Here is a 23,851-nt window from a genome sequence, read left to right as displayed (position 1 = left end):
ATCGTGCTGCGCTCGCATCAATTGAAGCATCTCGGGCGTGGAGCACGTAAATGATTTCCTACCCCACTGGCGGCTTCAATGGCAGGCCTTATTCGGAGTGTTCGAAACGCGAGATTCGAGCACCGCCATTGGGTAGTCGAATCGTCTACTCGAATTTCTCGAACCCAAAAACCCGGAATGAAGGTCACGCGAAGGAACCGCGAGTCGAATGTAGATCAAACGATCTCCCTTCACACCAGCCCGGGGCCTGCTTCCTGGGCCACGGGCCCAATCCTTGGGGGCAAAAACAGGAAAGATAACCCGTCCCGCGCTTCCCGCCGTTTCCCACCGTTTTCTCTTTCCGTTGCGCCCGGCTTTGTGGCCCGTTTTCGCACTCGATTTCGTTTGGCCAATCCGACCCGACCGAACGAAAGCGAAAGGCTCCACATCGCGCGCCCTTCGCCGCTTCTTCTCTTTCTTTCCCGCGGGTTGCAACTACCACTTCCGTTGGTCGCGCGGAAACTGGAAAAACGCGTTCCGGACTTGCACCGATGGAACCTCTTTTTGCGTTCCTTTCACTCTCTCCCTTCCCGTCTCCCTTTAGCTCTCTCTCGAACACACACAAACTAGTTCGTTCTTTCGCGCCCTAAGAAAGGGGTTTCTTTCTGTTTCTTTGCCCACTTTCCGCCTTGCTGGTGTGTCGACCAGTTCTCCCTCGTGTCAGGGTGTTAGTGTACTCCCCACAACAGTCGGGCCCACGAGGCGGCCGTATTTGTTGGGGCACGGATCGTAATCGCGCGAATTCGACGGAATAAATAAACATAATTTAACCGAAATAAACATTTAAATATATTAACGTAATAAATCAGTTTGATGTGGTAATTTAAATGGAACAAATTGTCAATCAATAAACTAAGAAACACAAACGTAGGCTGACAAAAGAGAGCGATAAAGACGCATGCTGAATAGTTTGCCCGAAATGATCTCAAATCGGCCGCACGCTTGCATTCATTTCCACCACTGTAAGCCGGACGGTTGTGGTTGCGGTCGCTGCACACCAACACACGAACGACACACGATCGACCCACCGAGCACCACCCGATGATCGCGCCTCGCCACGATCGCTATTATATGCTGGCGGACGGTTTCAAAATAATTCAAACGTTTCGCGACTGTTCAACAGTACGGACGTCGTCTCTCGAAAGGAAGGCCAACAGGAACGCCCCCCGGATCTCCAGTCAGTGCCCGGAACAGGTTCTGTGTCGCGGAGTTTGTGCGGGTGCCCAGCAGCTAGCACGTGATAGAACGAGAAAGAAAGAAAGAAAGATTCGTGGGTGTACTTTCGGAATCCGTTGTTTCGAGCGTGCCGAGTTTTACGTGGTGTGCAGCAGTTTACCGTGATCGCACCGTCGCTCAACACCGGAAGGATGATGGAGAAGGAACCGGATTCGATTGCCGTCACGATGAAGCAGGACTACGCGGCTAGTGAGGTGTACAGCACCACCAGTGAGGCCCCACCCGTAAGTCCTGAGTCCTGATTCGCATCCCCCCATTCCTTCTGGACAGCAGAGCGGCCGTACCGTACCCACCTCATTTTTCCACCGGAATTCACTGTCGGAAAATGCTGCGCGAAACAGTGGCCGCCGGAAATGCCGAGCCGTGAGGGGTGCCCATAGTTTTTCCTTCATTCGATTGTTGTTTCAGCACCATTCAGACACCGCGCCGGGGCCAGTGTCGTGTGCTACATTAATGCCAGAGCATGAATGTTGCGGTGGTTGGCCGCGCCGCTACACGAGCCGCGAGCGTAAGCATTAATTGCATTGTTTTTTCCCCGGTGTGCGATGCAGTCGCAGCAGAACAGCGCATTTTATTAAGGTCAGCACCAGCGCTAGAGCCGTGCGGTGCCATTTTCACCCTAGCATCGTGAGGCCCCCTTCGACCGTCAACAATCGAACGGATTGTACAATGTTTTTCAACCGCTCGCTGCTTTTTCAACTGCTCTCATCTGCGCGCGACACAGCGACAACCCCTCCGTTGGGTAGGGGCTGACTCGGAACAATCTCCTACGGCTCAGACTCGAGTTGTCTGCCTTGAAATTTACTTGCCGCTTATTCACAGCGATCGCTCGGGCGCTCGGGTGTGGGTTCGTTCGATGGCTCGAGATGGGAAGCTTTTCGGCAATGTCGAGTGCCACCGTCCGTTCATGACGCATCATCTCCGATCGTCGGTGGAAAAAAGGTAGCTTTTTCATCTTTGAAACCACCGTGAACCTTGAGAATAACAATGAGTGGCAAGCGACGGTCAGTGAGACCGTTCGGTATACCCTGCAGCACTAAATTATGCATCAACAGACCATCTCGCATCGGTGGGACACGGTTCCTATTGGGCGCAATTGGGTGCCTCGAACAGGTTTTTATTCAATCGCGACATTTTGGCGAGGACAAAAATAACTAAATTTGTTGTGGACTGGCTTTAAAAATACGCTTCGACGGAAAAGGAATTTAAATACCCAAATAACCAAACTTGTGGACGCCCGAGTGAGTGAGGTGCTGACGTCCGAAGGCTACCTTCAGTTCATCGATCGACACAACGGCAACCCCGTGAATCTTATGCGATCGCGTGCGATGCTGTGGCAAATGAAGCCGAGGGCAACGATGCTCGGTGCATTATGGGAACGTGCGTTTTTCCAGCTTCTGAGAATAGATTCCCACGAACTGGGCCGCGAAGAGAACGAACCTTTATTCCATCAACGATCCATCGCTCCATCCGATCGAGAACGCGAACCTTGGGAGCTGTGTGCGACTGTGAGAAGTAGAACGGCGCATGGTAATTAGCAGAGGCGTGCTTTCTTTTGCGCACCAGATCCGGGCTGCCAGATTTTGCGCTGGAAAGCGCATCCGATCCCATCAAACCCATACACCAGACCGACACGGTTATGGTTCTGCTCCTAATGCGTCTGGGCCGCCAGCAGCCAGTAGGCTAATTTTATGCAACGGATGGTCGCCATTATGACAGGGCCCTCGTCGCACGGTGGTGTGTGTGTGTGTGTCCCTTGGACCGAGAGCAGGAAAACGGCACGGAACGCAAGTGACACATCACAGCTACCGCAGCTACTGCTGCCAACTACACGGCGACACTAATTAACGAGTGCAGCAATCGAGTCGAGGCACGCCACTTGACGGTGAACTGAAAACGCACTGGCTCCGAAAGCAAATGGATTATTAAATGGAAGTCAACCGTGGCGTCAACCTGGATTTGCCTGCGAAAGTTCCACCCACGGCTGAAGGCCCAGGGACCGGGGATGGAAGTTCATCAAATGGGGCTATTATGGCGCACGCGCGGCGAGAGATTCTATTGTTTCATTCGGTGTTTTGGGGGTGGCTTTAAAAAAAACTTTAACACATCCGCGCTGCTGCATTGGCGGTGTGGGTCGTGGCGCAGATTTATGCAGCGCTCCACGGTGTCCAAAATCGATGTCGATGGGCCATTGTTGAGCCATTGTTTCGGTGGTGCCTATTGTCCTTGGGCACCGGGCACGCATACCGCACCACCGTAGGCGCTCATCCCCTGGCACGACGCAACGCAAGCTTCGAGCGTGAAAGGAGGCACATCAAATGAACGGGGTTCCTCGCTTTGCCGACCGTTGCAGTCGTTTGATAGTGTGTGCTAATCACCGTACCGGCCGGCCGTATTCTGTTTGCGGGCAGGGAATCATATATTCAAAGCACTCTGGCGCCCTCATTTGGCCACCGGTTTTGCCCGATTGCCGGGTGCCGTAAGTTTCCGGTAGCGCTTCTTTCACTTTCGACGCCACTTCTGGGGTGTTTGGTTTCTCTTTCGTTTCCGAGCCCACCTTCCAAGCTTCTTCCGCATATGGGGAACTTCCGTCCGGATCGTGTTCGATCAGACGAAAAAGAGGCACAACAGTTTGCTTTCTTCGACCGATTACCGCACACTATTGAGGCTTCGACAGTTTAATTCGACCATTTGCCGATCGAGCGATGAGCTAACGCCGAGTGAACCACACATTGGGGCGCCCGTTAATGAGGTGTTTTTAGTCGTCCCTTCGGGAACTGATGGCTGGTGAAGGTATCTATCTCTAGCGCCGGAGTCTGATCGTAAAACCAAAAATCGCTGTAAGACGGCGGCGATTAGATTAGAAGTTGCGTAACGTGGGTACCCAAAACAAAAAGTGGATCAACCTAAAGCTTATCCTAGCAATCGAGCACCAAGAGTGTGCCCTTTGGGTGACCAGCTAGCTGACCTCGCAGTTAGTGGCCACATCACGCACACTGGTTGCAGCTCTCGCACAACTTTCGCAACGCTTTGGCCGGGGGTTTCCAAATTCATTTCTTTCCACCGGCCCTCATCTCGGCCACCGGCCTCTGGCCTAATTGGCCAACCATTCGTCGTCGTCGTCGTCCCGGTGGATTTGTCACACGCTGTGTGCATCGCTACATCTTGGTGAACCATCTTGGACGCGCCGCGTGACTGGCGCACCGTTCTCATTGAAGCATTCTCATCGATTGCGAAAAAAAGCGCGCGAGTGGCCATCGTGCGACGCGGCAACCGCGGCGGCCAGAAGTAAAAGGATGGCCAGCGGAATGGCCTCCGCTCTAAGTTGACCTAGATTGATGGGGCCCGCCAACCGGGGCTGCGACGGATGATGCACCCAGAAAAGCGTGAACCGAGCGCGAATGCAGCTCACGCCGCGCCGAACCATTCCCTGGCCGTTGGGGTGGTGGTGGGGGGTTGCATATTTGCCACGGAGATTGCACGGAGTTTGCCCCGTCACGGCACAGCACGGCACGGCACGGCGTTGTGAGAACGCGAATCGGCGAACCTAACGCGCGCGGGTCCTAACGGTATCGCGCATCGCGATTTGTCATGAACACTTGTTGCAGGGCCTCTAGGCCACTTCTCTGCGCGCCATTTGGAAGGGCACCCATTTTGTTCCCTTTCTGCCAATTAGTTGGGAAGCGTCGGGAGTGAGCCACAGCGCACAATCGCTGAAACGCGGCCTAGTCTTCCTCTGGCGTGTGACAGCGGTATCACGTGGCCCGGAATGCCAGCTAGTCACGGCCCCTCACGGAACGGTTTCGAAATGGACCAGCTGCGCCTGGAATCGCAGTACCGCAAGTTGACAAATGCAACATTGTCGTCCTGGGCGCAGGAAACAATGTTGGATGGAGCCGCCGCTGAGGTGACGTTATCAGTGTGTGCAATGCGTGATTTTCCAACGGAACACCGGGTGACCGGTGCGTGGTCACGTACGTGTGTTCGTGGCTTTTCTTGATGCAATCGACCGTCCGGAAGACAAAGAAAATGGCTATCTCGTGGAACGTGGCCCCCTCTCTTGCAGGGCCACTCCGTTATTATCGTCCACTTCTTCCACATTCTGTGGAAGGTCGCGGTTTGTGTAGTTAATGGGAAAAGTTACAAACTTGCATCGGCCCTACCCACCGGTGCAGAGGTTCATTAGGGCCATGGCAAGGGAAACGAAAAAAACGCGTCCCGGCACTAGGCACGTAACTAAATAATTTCCCGGCCACGTTTGCCATTTGAAACCCGCAACCCAAAACGAGCCAGGAGTTTCCATTTTTAGCCACAACTTTTTACATTTATTTCTGCCTTTTTCGATCGCTCGGTCCGCATTAGGGCCGCATTGGTCCGTGTTTCATGCATCGTTTCGAAACCCCCCAGTCCGGACCGGGGCAGTCGCGGACATCGTGCAATCGATGGCGACATCCGGGGGCCTACCTATCGAGAGACCCCCCTCAGCTCCGGCTCCGGGGCCGAAGCAATTTCAATCCAATTACCGCAAACGCAACCATTACCGGCGTAACGTTAGCGTAACGCACAATTTTGTCACGTGCGCCATTTATGCTCCATACACAGGCACGGGCAATAAAAAGAAAATTAATAACATTAACAACACCAAAAAGCACGCGGCGACCATTTTGGCGAGCGGCAATCTCTGCTCCGACCGCAACCGCCCCAGGGGGAAAGTGTAATGAAACACTCCGTCAAGGCGACCGCAAGGGTCCAGCGAGCGCCATTTTTTCGCCACACTTTCGCTGTCAGACGCCTGCGCCACGGAGGCGGCCTCGTATCGGGAGCGTTTAACTGGCAGCTTTGATAATCATCCGAGCCTCCGAGGCACTTGAAGAACGCCGAAGCCATTCGGTTGGTCCAGTTGTCGACTCTCTTGAAGCGACTTACCGGTGATCCTGCTGCCCGGAGCTATAGGCCAGCCAGTCGGGTCGGAATTGAAAGTCAAGCCATCGACCTCTTTCGTCCGGGGAAAGAGAAAGCAATACTCCTACACACACGCGAACGCGAACACCCAGCCAAGGAGCCAGTATACTAGTAACTTTCAGGATATGGAACGGCGCAGCGACATAAAGTTGCGTTGACGCAACCGACACCAAACGAAAGGAACTTTTACTCTGCTCTGCTTGCTTGTGCCGAGAAGAAGAAAAAAAGCACTCTCAAGACTCCCAAACGAGCCCAAACGAGTGCGCCCCGCCGGGCCGGACAGTAATTGATTACCATATCAGGAACCGACCAGATAGAGTTGCACCGCGGTACAATTGAATCGGGAGTAGTGCGCCAACGAAGGAAGGATTAGCTAACCGCTGACTGGCCGACCGGGTGAAATGGGAAACCAAAAAGGTATTCGTTACCCCCGGGCCACCAGGAAACACTCCAGGTGACCAGGTTACCGAACGGTGGTGCTGCGCTGCCGGGTTATTACTTTCATCGTGCACGCTTCCGGACTGCGATGATTTATGTTGGCTTGACTTGCGTGCTCATACACAGTGGCCACACGTTGTGCAACACAACGAACCCCAACGAACTGAGCGCTCGAGTGTTGTCTTCTTAAAGTTTCAAAGACGGAAGGGGTTCTCTCGATATTTGAGGGCACAACAACTCAATCGTCGAGTGCTTGTTTGCTGACCCGCGTTCATGTTCATGAAATTACGTTAACCTTGAGACACCGCTCGGTGTTCTAGACTCGGCGTGTTCCGAAACGGCGACTCACTCGAGCACAGCACACGAAACCCAGTACCACGTTACCAGGAAGCAATTAGTCTTTGCCTCCGTCAGCAGCCGGCCAGGACCGGGTGGGGGCAGCACCGGGAGGGTGATTTATGAACAAGAGCCGGCGACGCCAACCCTTAGCCCGGGCTCACTGGGCAGGCCCGGCACTTTTGGGCCGATCGAGAAGCTCACGAGCTCAGTCGAAGCCTATGTTTATCTTGTTGGTTGTCGCGCCCGAAGGGGTTCTGGGAGAGAAAAACGACTTCACGATCACTGGCCCCATCGATCACGATCTTCCGGAAAGTGTCGAAGGCGCACTCACAGGCGCTGCCTGTAGGGGGTAACGTTTCCGGTGATTGATTTGTCGCGAACACGACCGTTTTTTCATGCACCGCTGGTGTTTCGCTCGGTGTGATTGGTGTAAGTAACGCCGAGCCGTGTGCCATTGGACCCTCCGGCCAGGAGGGGGCAACAGAAAAAGTTCTACGACCAATTTCGACCGGGTTCCGAGGTTCTTTAGTTGCGTTCCTGAGAGCGTAATAATGCGATTAACTTTAATCGGTTTTGAACCACGAAGTAGCTTGTTTTACGCAAACAAAGATGCCCGAGATAATTCCGAGCGCTTTCGCAGCACAAACACGCGAATGGCCCCGATCGAGGTGATGCTAGGTGATGCCCGATCGCCAATTATCTTTACGGCCACGGCTGAGCGATCCTGCTGATAACTGGCGCGCCCGTCATCATGTTCTATTCTGGGACTGCTTTTCACCCCCGGGGTGGGTCATAAATCAGTGCGCATCGTAATTTACTGCAGGTATTGCGGCTACTGGCCGACTGGCCGACTGGCTACTGGCCGGCTACTCTGCAGAGTTGCACCCCGCCCCCATCCGCTGGGCTGCGGATGCGATTTCACGGTGTTCTGACGATCCATAATGACCGGTGGCCATTAACGTAATGAGCGCTACTTTAGTCTGTCGCCGTGTATAAGGGAACCCCGCAGACTCACACAGGGGGCAGCCGCCTGATGGACGCACGAACGGAATGCGCCCCTGCGCGTGATTTGAGTTGAGTGAAATTACCTCTCACGACGGGTCGAAAAAAAACAACACGACACTTCCGGTCCGGTGGCTCAGATATCAGATCGTGGCCCATGTGCGGCAGGTGGACAATCTGGGCTGAGGGAATAGCAAAAAAAAGTGAAACCGCAATCACACGCCACGACCTCATTGTGATTGTGGCTGGGTTTTGTTTATCTGATTCCGTTCCGAGTTAATTAGAGTCGCTGTTTCGCGAAGCTTAGAACAACATCGCGGAAATCGTTTTGGAAAGTGCCGCAATCCGATCCGCATTGGGCAACACGGATTGTACGGAAAACGGTCAATCAACGAATCATGCAACCGCATCATCATCATGCATCCCGACCCGGTCCCTGCCAGCATTCCGAGCATATTTTTCCGGGCTGCGATGTGGTCGCTCCGGCCGGTCGGTCGCTTCACGTTTTTCTTTCTTCTACTGATATTGCCCAATGCTTTTACCACACGGGGCCCGGGCACCGAAGTGCGCCCGCGGTGGAAGAATCGAGGAGAGATTAAATAACCCTCTTCTCCCGACGGCGGCACCGCGAAACAATCGGCGTCTTCTGGCCAGCGCCAGCCCGACGCGGCGCGTTGGTGCGATGCGATACGGTTAAACAACCGATTGGCCGCGGTTCACGTGGTATTGGATTGGGGTTGCGCGGATCGTGAACCGTGCAACCGTAAACCATTTCGCGGGCTGGAAATTAAAACCACGTAACACAAACCCGGGGCCCGGGCCCGGTCGCTTCGTTCGGGTCGAGTGACGGAGTGGCCTCTCGGAGGAGTCTCGGTGAACCGCTGGCCAGCTCGCACCGCATATCGAGCCCACCAATCAAACACGGAGAGCCATCCATCTTCGCACAAAACGTTCGCTTTCACGACCCCTGACACAGACGTATGTTGCGCTGCCCTGTCGGCAGGAGCCAGGCCAGTGTTTAGATTCACTTTTCAACGCGACCGCGCGGACATTATCGTAATCGGCAGCATACTAGCATACGTACCGAAGCAACCCCCTTATCGGAATGGCGCACCAAGCGACGAACCCCTCGTCAAAAGCCTATCGGGACCGTAGGTCGAAGTGTGTCGGTCAAAAGTGATGAATTAATGATTTCTTTCTTGCCTCCATTTCATTTCGGTGGCGTCCATTCAAACGCTCATCGAAGGCTTTTTTAAATATTGGATACTCTCTTTCAATCCCGTGACCAGCCCGTGGCCCATTGAAGCCACTTGTCCGCGTTGGAGAGCGAGAAAGGTTAAACAAGCAACAAGGCTTACGACCACAACACACAAAACAGCACGACATTTGCCCAAAAATGGGGCCTCTGCCAGTTGGAAGCGGTATTTAAAAGGGCGGACCTCACGGAGGGGAGGGCCCGGGAAATTGTGGGAATGTGACGATCCGAACGGACGGACGGACGGACGGAGGAAAACCCGTGTTCGACACACGCACAACACGGCCCGGGGGCCACTTTTCGCATACTTTCGTATCCATCAGCGTCGGCCGACGTTTGTCGCTTGTTCGTGCGGTGAAGTTTCTTGTTTCGGTGCTTCGGTTGGCGTGCAGCTCGGAAGCTTCACTTTTACTGGCCACGGTGCCCGGTGTGTACGATATCCGTCGGAGGAGGTTTTTTGTGGGGGGTGGGGGGGGTGGTGGTCCACCCGACACCCGTATGTAATCAATCCGCTCGCGGAGTACCTGGAGTACTCGAATGGCGGCGTCGGCGTTTGTACGCGGACGTAACACGTAGGCGATTGCGTAAACCATCACCAATGGCTACAGGGGGGGTGGCCATTGCGCGTTTGGATGCATTCTATTGTTTGTGCAAACACTTCGCATCACACACACACAGGCGCACAGGCGCACGGCGTAAATGGGTGGTTCGTTTATGTGTTGCTTTTTATACTCTTTTACGGCTTAAATTGGTCACCCTTTACTGTGTGGTGTGATTAAGAGCGAGCAGTGCGACGTTAGAGAGAGAGCGAGATACAAACTCATTATGAAACCTTCTTACTGCGCAGCAGGAGCAGTACCACGAAGACGCGCCACGTTGTGACGTAGTAATAGTTTTTGGCTAACCAAATGAGCCACGGGTCGCCTCTTGTAGAACAGCCTGGCGTAGGGCAACCGCCACCAGCCTGCTGCTGGTGATGTCAGCAAAAGTGTTTGCAAAGTTTGGGGGTCGTTTTTTTGCTGTTGTGCCGGGTTGCAACTCCACAGCCTTCGCCGCTCCACTCCTTGGCACGGCACGGTGTGCAGTGGTTCGTTTAAATTACCATACTCACGTTAATGATGTTAGCGCAAAGTACTCTTTATGCCGAGTTTGCTGGTCGTGATCATCGGTTTGGGCTGTTTTCGGGTTTCTTGCCGGCGGCGGTCTCTCACACACACACGCAGGCTCGCTGCGCCCCCTTTGCGGCGCGCGTCTTGTTTGCTGGCAGGCTGGCCAGCCTAGCTCACTTGCCTCATCAGCAGCTCCCCTTTTGTTATGCAAATCGGCTTCTAATTTCAACATTCGGCCCATTCGGGGCCCGGGCAGGCCCAAAGCGATGAGTGGTCAAAATTCTGATGATACACGGTAGCCGCCGAAATCGGGTTAGCCGATCGGGGGTTAGCCACAGATGCCGTAAATTTGTTGATAAACCGAGGGGAAGGTTGAGTGGCCATCAGCGCACTTAATGCGCGCTTTCGGTGTGCGGAAAACTCGCGTTTCTTTTGCTGATGGCAAGATGACATCGCACAACGTAAACCGTTAGGCCTGTCAGAGGGTTAACCGCGGAGACTGGTTTGCACAACCTAAGAAAATTTGAAGAGTTGACAACAACGAACACTGAGAGAGAGAAGGACACTGTTTTTACTGACCATTAACTGGCCGTTCCGCGGCGAACAAGATCAGATGAGCAGCCCGAGTAACCGCAGTAAAAATGACGCAAGCTGTGACGAGTACCGGTACCGGCCGACGTTTTCGGGCCGAAAGTTTAGCCCATCGGAACCTCGAAGCGGAACATCGGAACACGGTTTCGCCCTTTCCCGTGACCTTCGCTGCGAAAGGTTCGTTGAGTTAGCCTCGTTTAATTGAGCAGCTAATTCCGCCACGGATATGTTGGCTCGTTTTGGTGTTGCAAGTCGATCGATTACTAGAACCGGCCCCGGTTGCGATGGATCATTAATCATAAAACAAATGGCGCAACAACACCGCTTGCCGTTTCGTACTTGCGATGGGAGAGTGTATTAATTCTCACCTCCACTTATGTTCGCAGCGTAATTGTGCTCGTGCTGTGAAAAGTGCACGGCCTAGCTGTACTTTCTCGTGAGCCGCCCGTGCCGTTTAGTCACACATTCTCCAGGGATCCCAATTCCTGGGGATTAGGGCTGGGAATTTTCGAAACCACACGGCAGCGAAACAATTGACGAACCCGAAACCCGAACGTTGAGGCAATGGTTACCGAACCACCCCGTTACATAGACCCGTGTGCGCGGTTCGTTGGCCGATAATTGGCACGATAAAGCCCGCGGACGTATTAGTCGGGGGGCGACCATAATTCGGTGCGACAAACTGTCCCCAATCCTTTCGCTTTCTATGCCACCGTTCATCGGCGGACTGGCGTGGTGACTAAAATTACTGGTTTCACTGTCCGCCGGGTGGCGCCGGGTTTTTGGGGGGTTTTCGCAGCCCGATGGCGCCTCACCGAAAGGTTGGGAGACAACCGCTTTGCGCTTTACTTTCTCCGTGTCTCGCCCGTTCGGTCTTACGCACCCCTTCACGCTGGATTTGCATGGTGCGGTTGCGGTTGTCGATGCCGTTTCAGTATGGTTGGCTGGGTTCCCGGCATAAACCGAGACCCTTCATCTCGGCGCCCCAAGAAAGTCGGATCGAAATCGTTCGGCGAGCCCAATACGTGGTCGGGAGTAATAAAACTTTTCGAAACGGCTTGCACAGCGGCTGATTGCTCGCAAAACAATAAAATGAAACGAATGCCCGCGCCGGATCTGGGGAAGAATTTGGCAAACGGCAAAAGGCGAGACAATATTGATTTTTGCCTTTCTCTCTCCCGGGGGGTTGGGCGTGGAACCCGGATGATGTCAATCCGTTCCGTGCGGCAAAAGAAAATAAACCCCAGACCGGGGCGCACCCAACACGCGTGCGTGTCGTGTCGAGGACTCCAGTTTGTGGGTTCTCGTTTTGCAAAACGAAAAAATAATCCGAAACCAAGCCACGTTAACTGTTTTTTTTTCTGTAACGCGACCAGCAAACATTTCCGTCCATTAACTTGCTAACCAGTCGCGCGGGTCCGGGGTGTAAATCAAATTCACGAGTTTGTGGATATGTTTTTATGGCCATTTATTTGTTGTTACTTCTTCTTCTTCTGCCGGGTTGGTCGGGAGGTTGCTGCTGGCTGGCGCGGGCAAATCGAAAGTTACTCCGACTTCCTTCGCCGCTCGCCGGCTAATGGCGTGCGGCGTGGCGTAATGTGGACGTGATCGGAATGATAAACCACCGGGCACCGGGCAACCGCCGAGTGCGGTGTAGTTGGTCGGCTTTCCGGTCGTAACGTCCCGGATCCCGTACGGGGCCGGAAACCGAGCGCATAAATCGGACCGGCGTTGCGATCGGGTTGGGTCGTCCGGGCGATATAAATATTGTTATTAATGCTCCAACTTATTGCGCAGTGCGCTCCATTCGGGTGGCCGAGAAGGCCGACCTGGGTGGACTTCTGATGGAACGATAGTGCTTATTTGCCGACGTGCTTATCTCCCCCGGGCAATTAGTCCACTGTCCGGTCAGCCGTTGCTTAACGCTCATGGCCTTCTGGGTGAACCCAAAACTAAACTCTCCCTTCATTTCTCCCCTTCGTTTCGCAGGCCTACAAGATGCGCCAGGCGAACTCGGTGAAGATCGCCAAAATCATCGCGATCACCGTCGTGCTGTCGTCCTTCATTCTGGGCTCGTTCATCCTGGCCTCGTCGTACCTGCAGGCGAAGCAATCCTGCGACCAGATGCAGGCCCTCGATGCCGTCCTCAACAAGGAGCTGATGCTGGAAGCGATGCAGCAGGTAAGTCCCCGCCGGTTGGGCCAAGCTTCACCAAGCTGACGGATGACTTCATTTTTTGTGCACGGATGGGGCGGACTGTTCCCTCGACCATGTAAACGGCCACGCGGCTAATGGTCGACGTTCGGTGACAGCTCGCGCCACGGACGGCTGCGTGCCTAGTGGTACGTGGAAACACCACCAAACAAACCCTGCCCCGGCCCGGCCCGGCACTAACCTCCGGCGCCCGTCCGGCGGTTCGTCAGAAGAAGTTCGGACCGAGTGAACCACGACGACGACGGCCGGGCGACACTTTTCATAAAACAAATGATTTATTTACACACCACCAAGGGCAATTTGTGAGGCCATCTTCTTCTTCTTCGTTTTGTGGTTTGCCATCCGTCAAATGGCCGCGTTTTGGTTTGGCCCAGGCCGGGCTGACGTGCTGGTTAGCTGCCTAGCCAGCCGTGACCCCGACGAAATTCATATGCTCCGGCGCATAAGCGTCTTCGGGCGGTTTTCATAAACCCCAGCTGCTGGGCGTTCGTTCGTCAAAATTCAAAGCCGTCCCGGAGAACCGAAGCGCGTCAAATGGATGATCATAATTTGTGGTTCACCAGACGAACCAGCCGTCGTGTGGCGGATTAATGCATTAGCTTTCTTGGGATTACTCTGTTAGCCCAGACATTGTCGGGTTGAGGAGTTGTTCTTTCCCCCAGCATGTTTTTTAGAGCTCTTTGTGCTCCGACGGAGAACGGGAGAACTGACTCCGGAGCGGGGTGTGCTGACGCGATCGTAAAAGCTGGATACGGCCATACGGAGCCGTGTGACAGGTTTATGGCTGGGATTTTTCGCTTCGTTCCGTTGCTCGACGATCGCAGCACCAGCCACGATGCTGCCACGTAAGCACCGTATAGTTCAAGGTTCCGATGACATACCATTAGCCGCCACGAGCACCACCACAAAGGCCAGCCTCCGGGATCATCCTGTGGTTGGTAGGCATTCGATTAAATAACGGCGGCCGTTACTAGGGTTGCCGGAGGGCACCGATTTGTACGGTTTATCGCCCTTCGGGGGCAACTTCAAGGAGTTGCTGGCCCTTTCCGTAACACGCCGTTCGATCGAAAACACATCATTAACGAGCAGCCGTGTCCGGCTGGTTGTGTGAAGTGTGTCCGGGGTTTTACTACCGCTAAGATTAACCGCAGGAAGCTGGAGATAAAAGGCGGCAGCTCTGTTTCGCCGATTATCGTTTCGGGATATCTCGGCGGAAACTCTGCTAATGGGACGTATTTAAACTCAGCCTGTTGGTTGATTTATCAAATGCTTTTTAAGCCAGCCGTCGGGTCACACCCGGAGTCGCCACAATTGATGGCCACTTCAGCCGGGTGGAGGGACAGCCATTTTAATAAGGCCATCCGTCAGTCAGAACGCCGCGGTGTCATAGGTTCTCCTAATGCGTCGCGACAACAACCACCACAATCATGCACCGTCGATCATCCATCCATCCAGGCTGTGTGGGCCGTGAGGCCGTATGGCATTTGGAAAATCAAGGGCATCTCGTGACTCACGGACTGCGGACGAGGTTGCCTCAGTGTGGACGGAGCACCCACGGTAGGCCCTGGGAAGTGCAAATTAACGTTTATTGCACCCTTCGGATGCTCTACGATGCCTTCGTTTTGGGCAACAACAAACTATGGGGCCATTCGCGCGTTTCGGTGTCGTTTTTTTTGGGGCCGGAGATTATGCAAATCGGCACCGAAAGCCAGTATCGACCGGATTCTGTTTCACAACATTTTTATCACTTTCAGCGTTCGAGAAGATTCTCGTCAGCTCCGTTCGATCTGCTCCGTTTACCGGTTTCGGCTTTACGAAATTCCCCGAGCTGTGTGAACCCCGGGCCGGACCTGTTTGTTGTTTTGGTGATTTTGTTGCGCCGAAAGCTGACTTGTTTTCTGTAAGAGAGCCGTGGGGGAAACTTTTACAGCCCCATCTAAAAGTGCCATCTCCCCACGATACCCCAGGGGGAGGCTAAGCTTCTCGACAACGGAGTTTGTTGCCGCAGCTGTATAAATATACTCGCGTCCGCAAGACGCATTAGCATCGAGCTGGAGGTGATGTTGCTTGATTGAACCTCATAAACCGCTCCACAAAGGATCGGTTTCAGGCCCCCTAAATTTATGGCCCCGACTTTAACCGCCTCCCGCCCGGGGCGGCCGGCCCGAATCAAAGGTTGGTGATGGATGGCAGAAAAAAATTCGTCCAACTCTCTGCCGGACCCATCATCGTCAGCATCTTCGATGCATCCACTCGTGCGTTGCGTAAGTCGCCTGTGCCTTATTGACCACGGTCACATTATTAGCACAATGGCGTACCCTGTTTCCCTGTCAACGGCCCCCGTGCTGGAAGGTTCGATCCGGGGGGCGGATGATGATACCACGCGATGATTGCCAGCCCACCGGAGCCTTGCACGTCGCGTGCACTTATCAGCACGGCTCAATCGGTGCTTGGAAAGAGCGTAGCACTCGAACGTAACCGAACGAAACGATCGATGAAACGTGCCAGTGGCGGCCAGCATCTTCATTACGGGCCCCAGGCCACCCGATCTGAATTGATGAGCCCTCGGTTTTTTTTCGCTATTTCGTTTGTTCACTATCATCCTCCCACAATATCGCGCGTGTCTCTAGCGGCCCGGACTGTGTGAGCCGCTGCTTGTGTCGCTGCTTTTCCAATTTAGATGCCACGTTCCGCCACGTAGAAGGAAAACTATTTTCCCACCGGCCGCCCCATCGCGGTGCAATGCGGATGGGGTAATTAAAAGCGGCGCCGATCGGCGGCGATAAGCTTGAACACTGCACTGCCACGAGCCAGTGCACGCTCGCTATCGACGAAATATCGCTTAACCTAGAAGCATGTTACCGACCGACCGTGCGCCATGTGATCGCTATTCACTCCCGGTCCACAGAGAGCAAAGAGAAACCGGGACCGGGGGCGAAATGGAAGTGTGTGGTTTTCCTTTCTTATGTTTTCCTTATCTTACTATCGCGGCGTGACTTTATCATTAGGGTCACCCAGGGCGGGGTTTGGCGCGGTACTAAAGCGATGCTTTCTCGCCGCCACCCACCTGCGGAGGCTTTCTTTGGCCACCATCACTTCCTTCCGCAATCGCAAACTCAGTTCATTTCGCAACAAACCCCTTTGTGGTCGGCATAAAACAATGCGTCCCTCGCCCGCGGTTTGTCCGTTGCACAACAAATTAGTGTCGCCAACAGCGATCGATTCGGGGCACGCGGGTTTGTGGCTCGTGATCGCAGAGTTAGCGATCGGATGACGGCCATTTTACTTACGGTTAATAACAGCACCTAACCCGAAACACCACGGTCTCTCGTGTGTTAATGACTTCGGGGTTATTTTGAGGCCACTTTTCTTGGCTGACATAGATTGTGTCCCCGCCGTGCAGGGTGTTTAGCCAAAGGGGTTGTTGGAAAACAAACAATTTTAGCCCGTTTCCGATCCACAATTGCATAAACGCAGCACGGCGACCAGCGAGCAATGCAGCAATGCTTGTTTCCCGGATCGGGGTCAAAGGAAAATGAAATAGAAAAAAGAAACAAAAGGCAAGCAAGTGTCCAAAGGATTTCCCCCTTCATGTGGTGATTCATAAACGAGGGTTTGGGTGTCGATGGCCACCAGCTTTCTTTTGCGCTCGCACGCGCTTTCGTAACAACTCGTCCCAACAGGAATAGGACATTTGGCGGACGTCCGCGAAGGAAGTGTGCTTCGGCGATCACGTTACGCAGCCGTGACCGGTGCGCTGTCCAAAGACCAGAAACGATCCCAAACCCAAAACAAACAACACACCCCAGCGGGGGGTTACAAAAAAAAACGTTTGTCGACTGTGGTGCTGGTGTGTGTTTTTCGCTCACTTCACTCGTTTTGCATCACAAAAAGGCCGCAAAATGGCCCCGGGGATGACGACATTCGCGCGTGTGCATTCGCGCACCTGACACTTTGGGCACAAAACCTAGCGGCTCGGTGTTAGAAAATAAAACTCAGATACGGAGTAGAAAAAAACGGGTGTGCAAAAATGAACGACACCGGGGGCCATTAGCGCGATTAGCGCCGTCGCGATCGCCGGGACCCTCCGGACTTCCTGTGGTGGCGCAGATTAAAGTTCACTTTCTTGCGCCGTTGCGCTGTTCCGCGCAGACGCTCTCATTAGCGTGGACGCAAAACGGTTGAGAAAATATTGATCGCATCCGAATCCAAAAAACCGTTCCCGGCTGTGAATGGTGTGAATATGTTTTGCAAATACAAAGTTGCGAACGGAGAGAAGGCAGCGGTCGACCGAGCGCACCTTCGTGTGTGTTGCAAGCCCCGTCCCGGCGGATGGGAAATCCTCGGTACCAAATGGTGCGAGCATTGTGGTCCCCAACGTTCACCTCTCACTTTTTTTTGCTATTGGTTTCAAACCATCTCCCGCGAGATGATCGCGCAAATGACATCATGGGGCCGCTGCACCCTGTCAGTTTCCCGACTTCCCGACTCCCACGCCGACGGCCACCGATGGCGCGACTTTCTATTCCGACGCGAAGACGAAAGTGAAACTAACTTATTTCCATACCCGGCCCCGGCCCGGCTCGCAGCATCCGCCCGTGTAGGGATAGGGGGTATTATCTTCGGCACCGTCGGCCGGCCGTCGAAAATCTCGGAAATGTCCCGTTATGCAACGAGCCACGGAATGCTTCTGGGGCCACCGGGCGGAGGGAATCATAAACCCAGAACTCATCGGAGGGGTTCCATCTTCAGCGTGAAAGGTCACTAGTCTCTTAATGGCGCGCGGTGCTTCATGCTGTGCGCTTGCGGCTGGTCTGGTGCAATCGTCCTCACCACCGCTGTACCGTTTTAATGCCCGAACTGAAGCATCCTTCGGAGGAGGGGTGCCCCGAAACAAAAACCGGTCGATGACGCCCCGGTTATGGGTGGGTTCGTCGCTTGAAACCATTCAAGTCTTCTGATTCCCGTTCAAGTCGTTTGTTTGCCATTAGCCACGCCGCCGACCCGGCGGTTGGGCTTTCGCGTTTTGAGCTTAGGGAAAAGATGAAACAAACACCAGCGCGCCACCTCCGAAGAAAGTCGGGGCGGTGACGGGGCCCCAGGGTGACACGGTACCCGTCCGCCAGGGGTCCCGGGCCACCTTCTGCTCGGTGGCGGTTGAAACCACTTTCACTTTTGTTTCCTCGTTTCTTGAACCCGTGACTTCGCGTCACCAACACCGGCAACCGGTCCAGGTTCTTCTTCGTGGCGCCGACTTCGGAGTTCACGGAGTTCACCTTTCCGACGAAGGGAGGGCACCTCGAGCAGTCTTCCACGTATCTAATGACACACCGAGCAGCGATCGCTAATGGTGGCAGCGCGGAACGATGAAGTAACACAGCGGCCCAGCACGGGCCACGCTGCTGAGGTTGAGTGCCGGGTACTTGATCGTACGTTCAACCACGCAGCTCTCGGTGGTCAGGTCGAGACCCGTAAGGGCCATCATCGTCTGCTGCTCGAACGCGGTGGATGGATGACCACTTCTAACGCGATCGTTAGGGCGAAGAGTGCGCTAGGGCCGTCGGGTAGGGTTGATTAGGTCCAATTTGGGCCATCGCCTGCCTTCGCCACGGGTGGTAGTTTGTTTCATAACCACCTCGCTATCGCACCGCATCGCCAGGTGCCAGGAAGATAGCCCTTACGTGGTTATATTTGGGTTTGCTTCCCGATATTAAGGGTTTTTTCCAGTTATTGAAATTCCAAAACAAATGATGCAATTGCCATTCCTTTATTTTAATGGAACAACCACACAATGCAACGCTGTGTTAGTCTGCTGTTTGCCAATTGTGTACACATGACTAGACATTCATTGGCCGGCTGTTCAAATACGTTTGCGCAGCGGCACATTCCGCTACCTTATTCTGGAACAGTTTCAACAGCGCGAAGATGTTCTCAATCGACAACAGACGCCACAACGCAGGCCAACCGTAAATAAGGAGGGCTGACCCCCTAATAGTCCACCGCGCCGGAACGGAGTGGCCACAGACTTTCGCTTTCAACTGGCGGCCCCGGGTCCAATGCGCGCAATTGCGCCACTAAGGCATGGAAGGCCCCCCGCCAATGGCACGGTCCAGAAAAACGTGTTTCTCGATCACATCGCTCATAATAATCCGAATCCGTGCACGGATTGTGGTTGAACGATGCGCTTTGGTGCGCCATGTTGCGTTGGGGATTTTATCTGCCAGCCAGCCTCGTCACAGATCTCGTCGCGATGCGTCTCGTCCGATCAGTCCTTCTTTGCAACAGCGATATGGTCGGGGCATGTTTTACGGTTGAAGTTTCCACTCACCCAACAAACGGGTACGTAATCCGGTCCGCACCGTACGTGTCGCCACCGGCCAGTGTCGTGCCGTGCTTGTGGTCCATATTAAGAACGTGACCAGGCAGGTTGAATAACTCGGACTCGGACCGGGCGGGCCAAGCATACAATTTCCCTTTCGGAAACATGTTTCTGATACGTGTTCACCGCATTCGCGTAGCGCTCGAAAAGAAGTGTCCCCTAAGTTGCTAAAGTAACTCATCGTTGGTTTCCTAATGTTCCAATTTCCACAGGAACTCCCGAAGGCGCAGGCGTTGGTCCAGGACAATCTGTCGGCCGATGAAGCCAACATGCAGACGATCGACCGCGACGACGCCAAGAAGCGTAAGCAGGAGGAAAGTTCCCACCAGCGCAAGGAAGAGTCGGACGAGTCGAACGATTCGGAGGACGACGACGACTCGTCGAACGATGGCGAGAGCGATGAGTCGGCGGACATGAACAACCACATTCACGTGAAGCTTCCGCTGGACCTTCATCTGACCGATCTGGCTAACGCTATCCTTCGGGAGAACCAGAAGTAAGTACGAGCGGATCCGACGGCCCGCGAGAGAATTCTGACTTACGTTTCGGTTTCTCGAAGGTCCCGCATGAACTGCATCGTTGAGCGACGCCGTTCGGAGGAGATGGTCGACACACCCGCCAAGATGATGCGTCTCCCATTCGGAATGGACATGGCCACCGACCCGAAGCAGCAGAAGGTTACCGGTGAGCGTATCGCTATCTTCTGTGAGTCCGGAAACGAGTTGAAGTAAGTGTTCCGGACTGTTCTGTACAGACACTGACAGTTGGACGTGTGACTAATTTCGTCTTATCAGCAGGAATGAGGAGCCTGAGCCGACCATCCGTCAGGTACTGATTCCGATTCCGCCCGTCCGTGGATTCGGCCCCATCACTCACCTTCCGCAGCAGATGGGCGCCCCGCAGCAGACCATCATCCGCCAGATGCCGCGACCACTGTTCCCGATGCCCATGATGAACCCGCAGCATGCCCAGCAGCACCAGCCGCAGCTGCCGCCGATTCCGGCCCAGATGATGCAGGCACCGCACCCCGACGCACCGATGGGTCGCCCGAACTTCCACCCGCTCATGCAGCAGTTGCCGCACCTCATGGGTGGCCAACCGGGTATGCCGCCGCGTACCGAAGTCCGCATCCATCTGCAGCGCATTCCCATCCCGGAGATCATGCGCCCGTTCCTGCCGCCGCAGATCATGCGCAGCCAGCCGGAACCCGAGCAGCCACCGCAGCAGCTTCAGCCGCAGCCTCCCCAGCAGCCACCGCAGCACGAGATGCAGATCCGCGAATTCGGCATGCCGTCCTCCGAGGAGCTGAACATGGACGTGGCTCAAAAGTTTACCGAGCAGCTGCGTTCGCTGATCGCACGCATCGCCGAGTCGGAGGACAGCGAGGAGGAAACGGACTCGTACCGTAACGCCCCGAACCAGGAAGGTCCTTCGCCACATTCGGACGAACGCGAACTGCAGGAGCAGCAGCCACCGCGTCCGACCGAGCCGGAGGCGCATCACGAGGAGAACGCCGAGCAGCAGCAGCAGCCACAAGCTGTGCCACAGCACCCGCAACAGGTGCCGACTTCGCAGCTTCCCCAACCGGTCCCGCAGGAGATACTGCCAATGGGACGGATCCACTACGGTCGCAGCCTTCTGACGCCGATCAGCTTGCCCGGCAAGGTGGTGGAGACTTCCGCCTCGGAGGAGGACGCCATCCGTCCGCACTGTAAGTGGACACACCGGAGAGTGGACCCACGAAAGGGACGAACATTAATTTCCGTTTCCATTCTCTATTCCCATCACACACAGACGTCCAGCCAAGATCGGTTTAGAGTACAAACCGGGTAGTGACGGGGCCTGGCCCTGGCCTGGACTTCGTACCCGCTGAACCCTATGGGATTGTTTTTTTTTAAATGGGTTTCTGTGCCTACCAACCGCACGCAAACGTAAAAGTATTGTGATTTTAAAAATTGAATCTACCACACATCTGGGCACACACGGACACATTGCAGGATAACCATCGGGAGGAAGTCCGTGGTAAACGTTGATGAGTTGAAAAGGATGATGGGACAAAATTGAAGGCCGCCAAAATCAGGACGCAACAAAAAGAAAACTACGACACCGACACCTAGAATCTCAACAATACGCTGACCACGGAAACCGTCGAATGGCCAACGGACCGTGGTACGATGTGGGTAGCATGTAAATATACTTTGGATTTGAGCAGCAGGAAAGAAATGCCCGGCGAAGGGTCCGCTTCCGACGAGCAATAGGCAAACGGATCAAGACACGGCCGCACGGTTCATCAATCGTATCGAAAGGTTTCCTATTCTAAGTGATAAGAGAACAGACACACAACACGCAGACGCAGACACGGACATCCTTTTCTTGGGCCGGAAGCGAGTATGCTAACACGATCGCAGGATCCAGAGCGCTGGAAGAGAGGACAGAGGGCAGTTAAGCACACGAAATAAAGACCGATCCAAAACAAGTACAAGTAGAACTGGTTGATTGCGAACGCCTTCAAGAAACAGAAATGTGAGAAATGCGTCTTTCGGAACTGGTAATGACGTGATTTTTGCATTGATTGGTTTACAATTTATTATTTCGTTCAACAAACTATCCTAGGGGTTGTTGTAGGTTAAAAATAAATAAATATTACATATCTATTTACACCGGTTGCCCGAACTCGGTCTTGATTGTAGACACCTTGAAACGGGCTGCGAAGCCTTGGGGTCGCGTGTGATCCACTTCGCCCCCCTTGCGTGTCTGTGGCTTGAAATTTAGTTTTGGCACTTGGCCAACCCTCTTTTGCGTGTCGCCCAATGATTCAGAGTCGCTCGACTTTCGTACCGATCTTGTTTAGCTAAGCGCATTAAAATCAACAGTTTGATATCAACTCCGTATTTTAAGTTTTTCTAAAGTTTATTAATTTTGAAACATTTACAATGGCAACCAGAATGGGCTCAATTCAATCCATGCCCAGCATCGCATGATATTTTCTCTTCAGACCAATTATTTATTCGTTAATTTTAGTAAGTTCACAACGTGTCGATAAGGGTACGCCAATATTATTTGTTTCAACCTGTATGTTTCTGCAAACGCCTACTTGCAGTGAAAAATCGTTCTGGGCTGGTTAACTTATCGTTGCTTTACTACGGTTGCTTTCAAACGAACCAACACTACCATACGATGCTACATTGTGTTGTATGTTTTTTCATTGCATTTTTACAGCGTTTCTTCTTATACTTTGTGGAGGGTTCATCATCACTTATCGTCAATCCCATCAAGGCTCAGCCCTTACCACCCGAAAGGGGACAGGCACAACCGCTGGTAGCGTGAGTTTGATCTGCTTCCGAAGTCTTTGCGTTCTCAAATAATTACTCTACTTGTTGTCGACGAAAGTAACAACATCGACCGTACAACGTAACCCAAGTAAAAGCATAACAATTAAAACGGTTCCCTGTGGCTATTTGGTACTAGTTGTGCGGCCACTGGTTTTGGCCGCTGGTTTTCAAGTATCGAGCAACCGCACAGGATAAAAGTAAATTATGTCTCACGCTAAAACAATCCATTGGACTAGTTCATTAATATCCACTATTACGTTGGAGTGCGCCAAAAAGGAGAAGAAAGTAACAGATTTAGTTGAGGATAATTATTGTTTACCAAAACATGCCGCACAATCGATACGCCCAGGAGGTTTCCAGTTGCGGTGATGGTCGGTTGGTTATGTCCACGGCTTCGACTTTCGAGGCTGATGCCTCACATTCCTTAGCCATTCTCACACGTGTGCCCTTCGCAGTTGCCCCAAAACAAGCAGTTCCCGACGCCACTGTTGCAGATCAAAAACACGGCCATGATGAACACGACACTGCAAATGGTGCACGGTTTTCGTTCCAGGAAGAATCCGATCAGGTAGAGCACGATGAACATCACGTGGGTTTGCATTAGGGCCGGATTTGTTGGCTTCGGGATGAGCAGCACCGGTATCAAGCACTGAAGGCAATACATCGTGGGGTCGAAACGGTGGGGTCACGATCAGTTCTCCCGCAGAGCAGCTACTGACTACCGCAGCTTCCTGGCACTGCTTTCTAGTTACGACAGACAATCGCGGAAGATATCTCCTGCGTAGAAATACTTTCAAAGAACGATGATGGCCAAACTACGATTGATCGATCGAGCATCAAATAGGATTCGCAACGAAGCAGTGAGTAGGGTTTTTTAAAACACTTAATTTAACTTTCTTATTGGCCATACTTATTTTCTTCCGCGAGCTATGCTCTTATGATGACAGCTGACTCG

General features: G+C 53.5%; 2 protein-coding genes across 3 annotated transcripts; one reads left to right on the top strand and one right to left on the bottom strand.

Annotated features, from left to right (window-relative positions):
• The first annotated feature begins 1,154 nt into the window (after positions 1-1,154).
• On the top strand, positions 1,155-22,205 carry LOC128269427 (uncharacterized). 2 transcript variants are annotated; one of them, XM_053006887.1, is made up of 6 exons: positions 1,155-1,499; positions 12,961-13,152; positions 19,777-20,060; positions 20,124-20,291; positions 20,362-21,275; positions 21,359-22,205. In XM_053006887.1, the coding sequence occupies exons 1-6, from the start codon at positions 1,407-1,409 to the stop codon at positions 21,379-21,381; spliced, it is 1,674 nt and encodes a 557-aa protein (XP_052862847.1). In that variant the 5' UTR covers positions 1,155-1,406; the 3' UTR covers positions 21,382-22,205. The 2 variants fall into 2 exon arrangements, with proteins under 2 accessions (XP_052862847.1, XP_052862846.1); XM_053006886.1 differs by having other exon boundaries at positions 20,359-21,275.
• LOC128269430 (bladder cancer-associated protein) lies at positions 22,139-23,820 on the bottom strand. The gene has a single exon (XM_053006888.1). The coding sequence runs from the start codon at positions 23,558-23,560 to the stop codon at positions 23,321-23,323; it is 240 nt and encodes a 79-aa protein (XP_052862848.1). The 5' UTR covers positions 23,561-23,820; the 3' UTR covers positions 22,139-23,320.
• Between the last annotated feature and the right edge of the window lie 31 nt (positions 23,821-23,851).

The sequence above is a fragment of the Anopheles cruzii genome, chromosome 2, assembly GCF_943734635.1.
Source record: "Anopheles cruzii chromosome 2, idAnoCruzAS_RS32_06, whole genome shotgun sequence".
NCBI classification, from domain to species: Eukaryota; Metazoa; Arthropoda; class Insecta; order Diptera; family Culicidae; genus Anopheles; species Anopheles cruzii.
The sequence above is the reverse complement of the archived record's forward strand: the minus strand, read 5'-3'. Positions and strand labels throughout refer to the sequence as shown.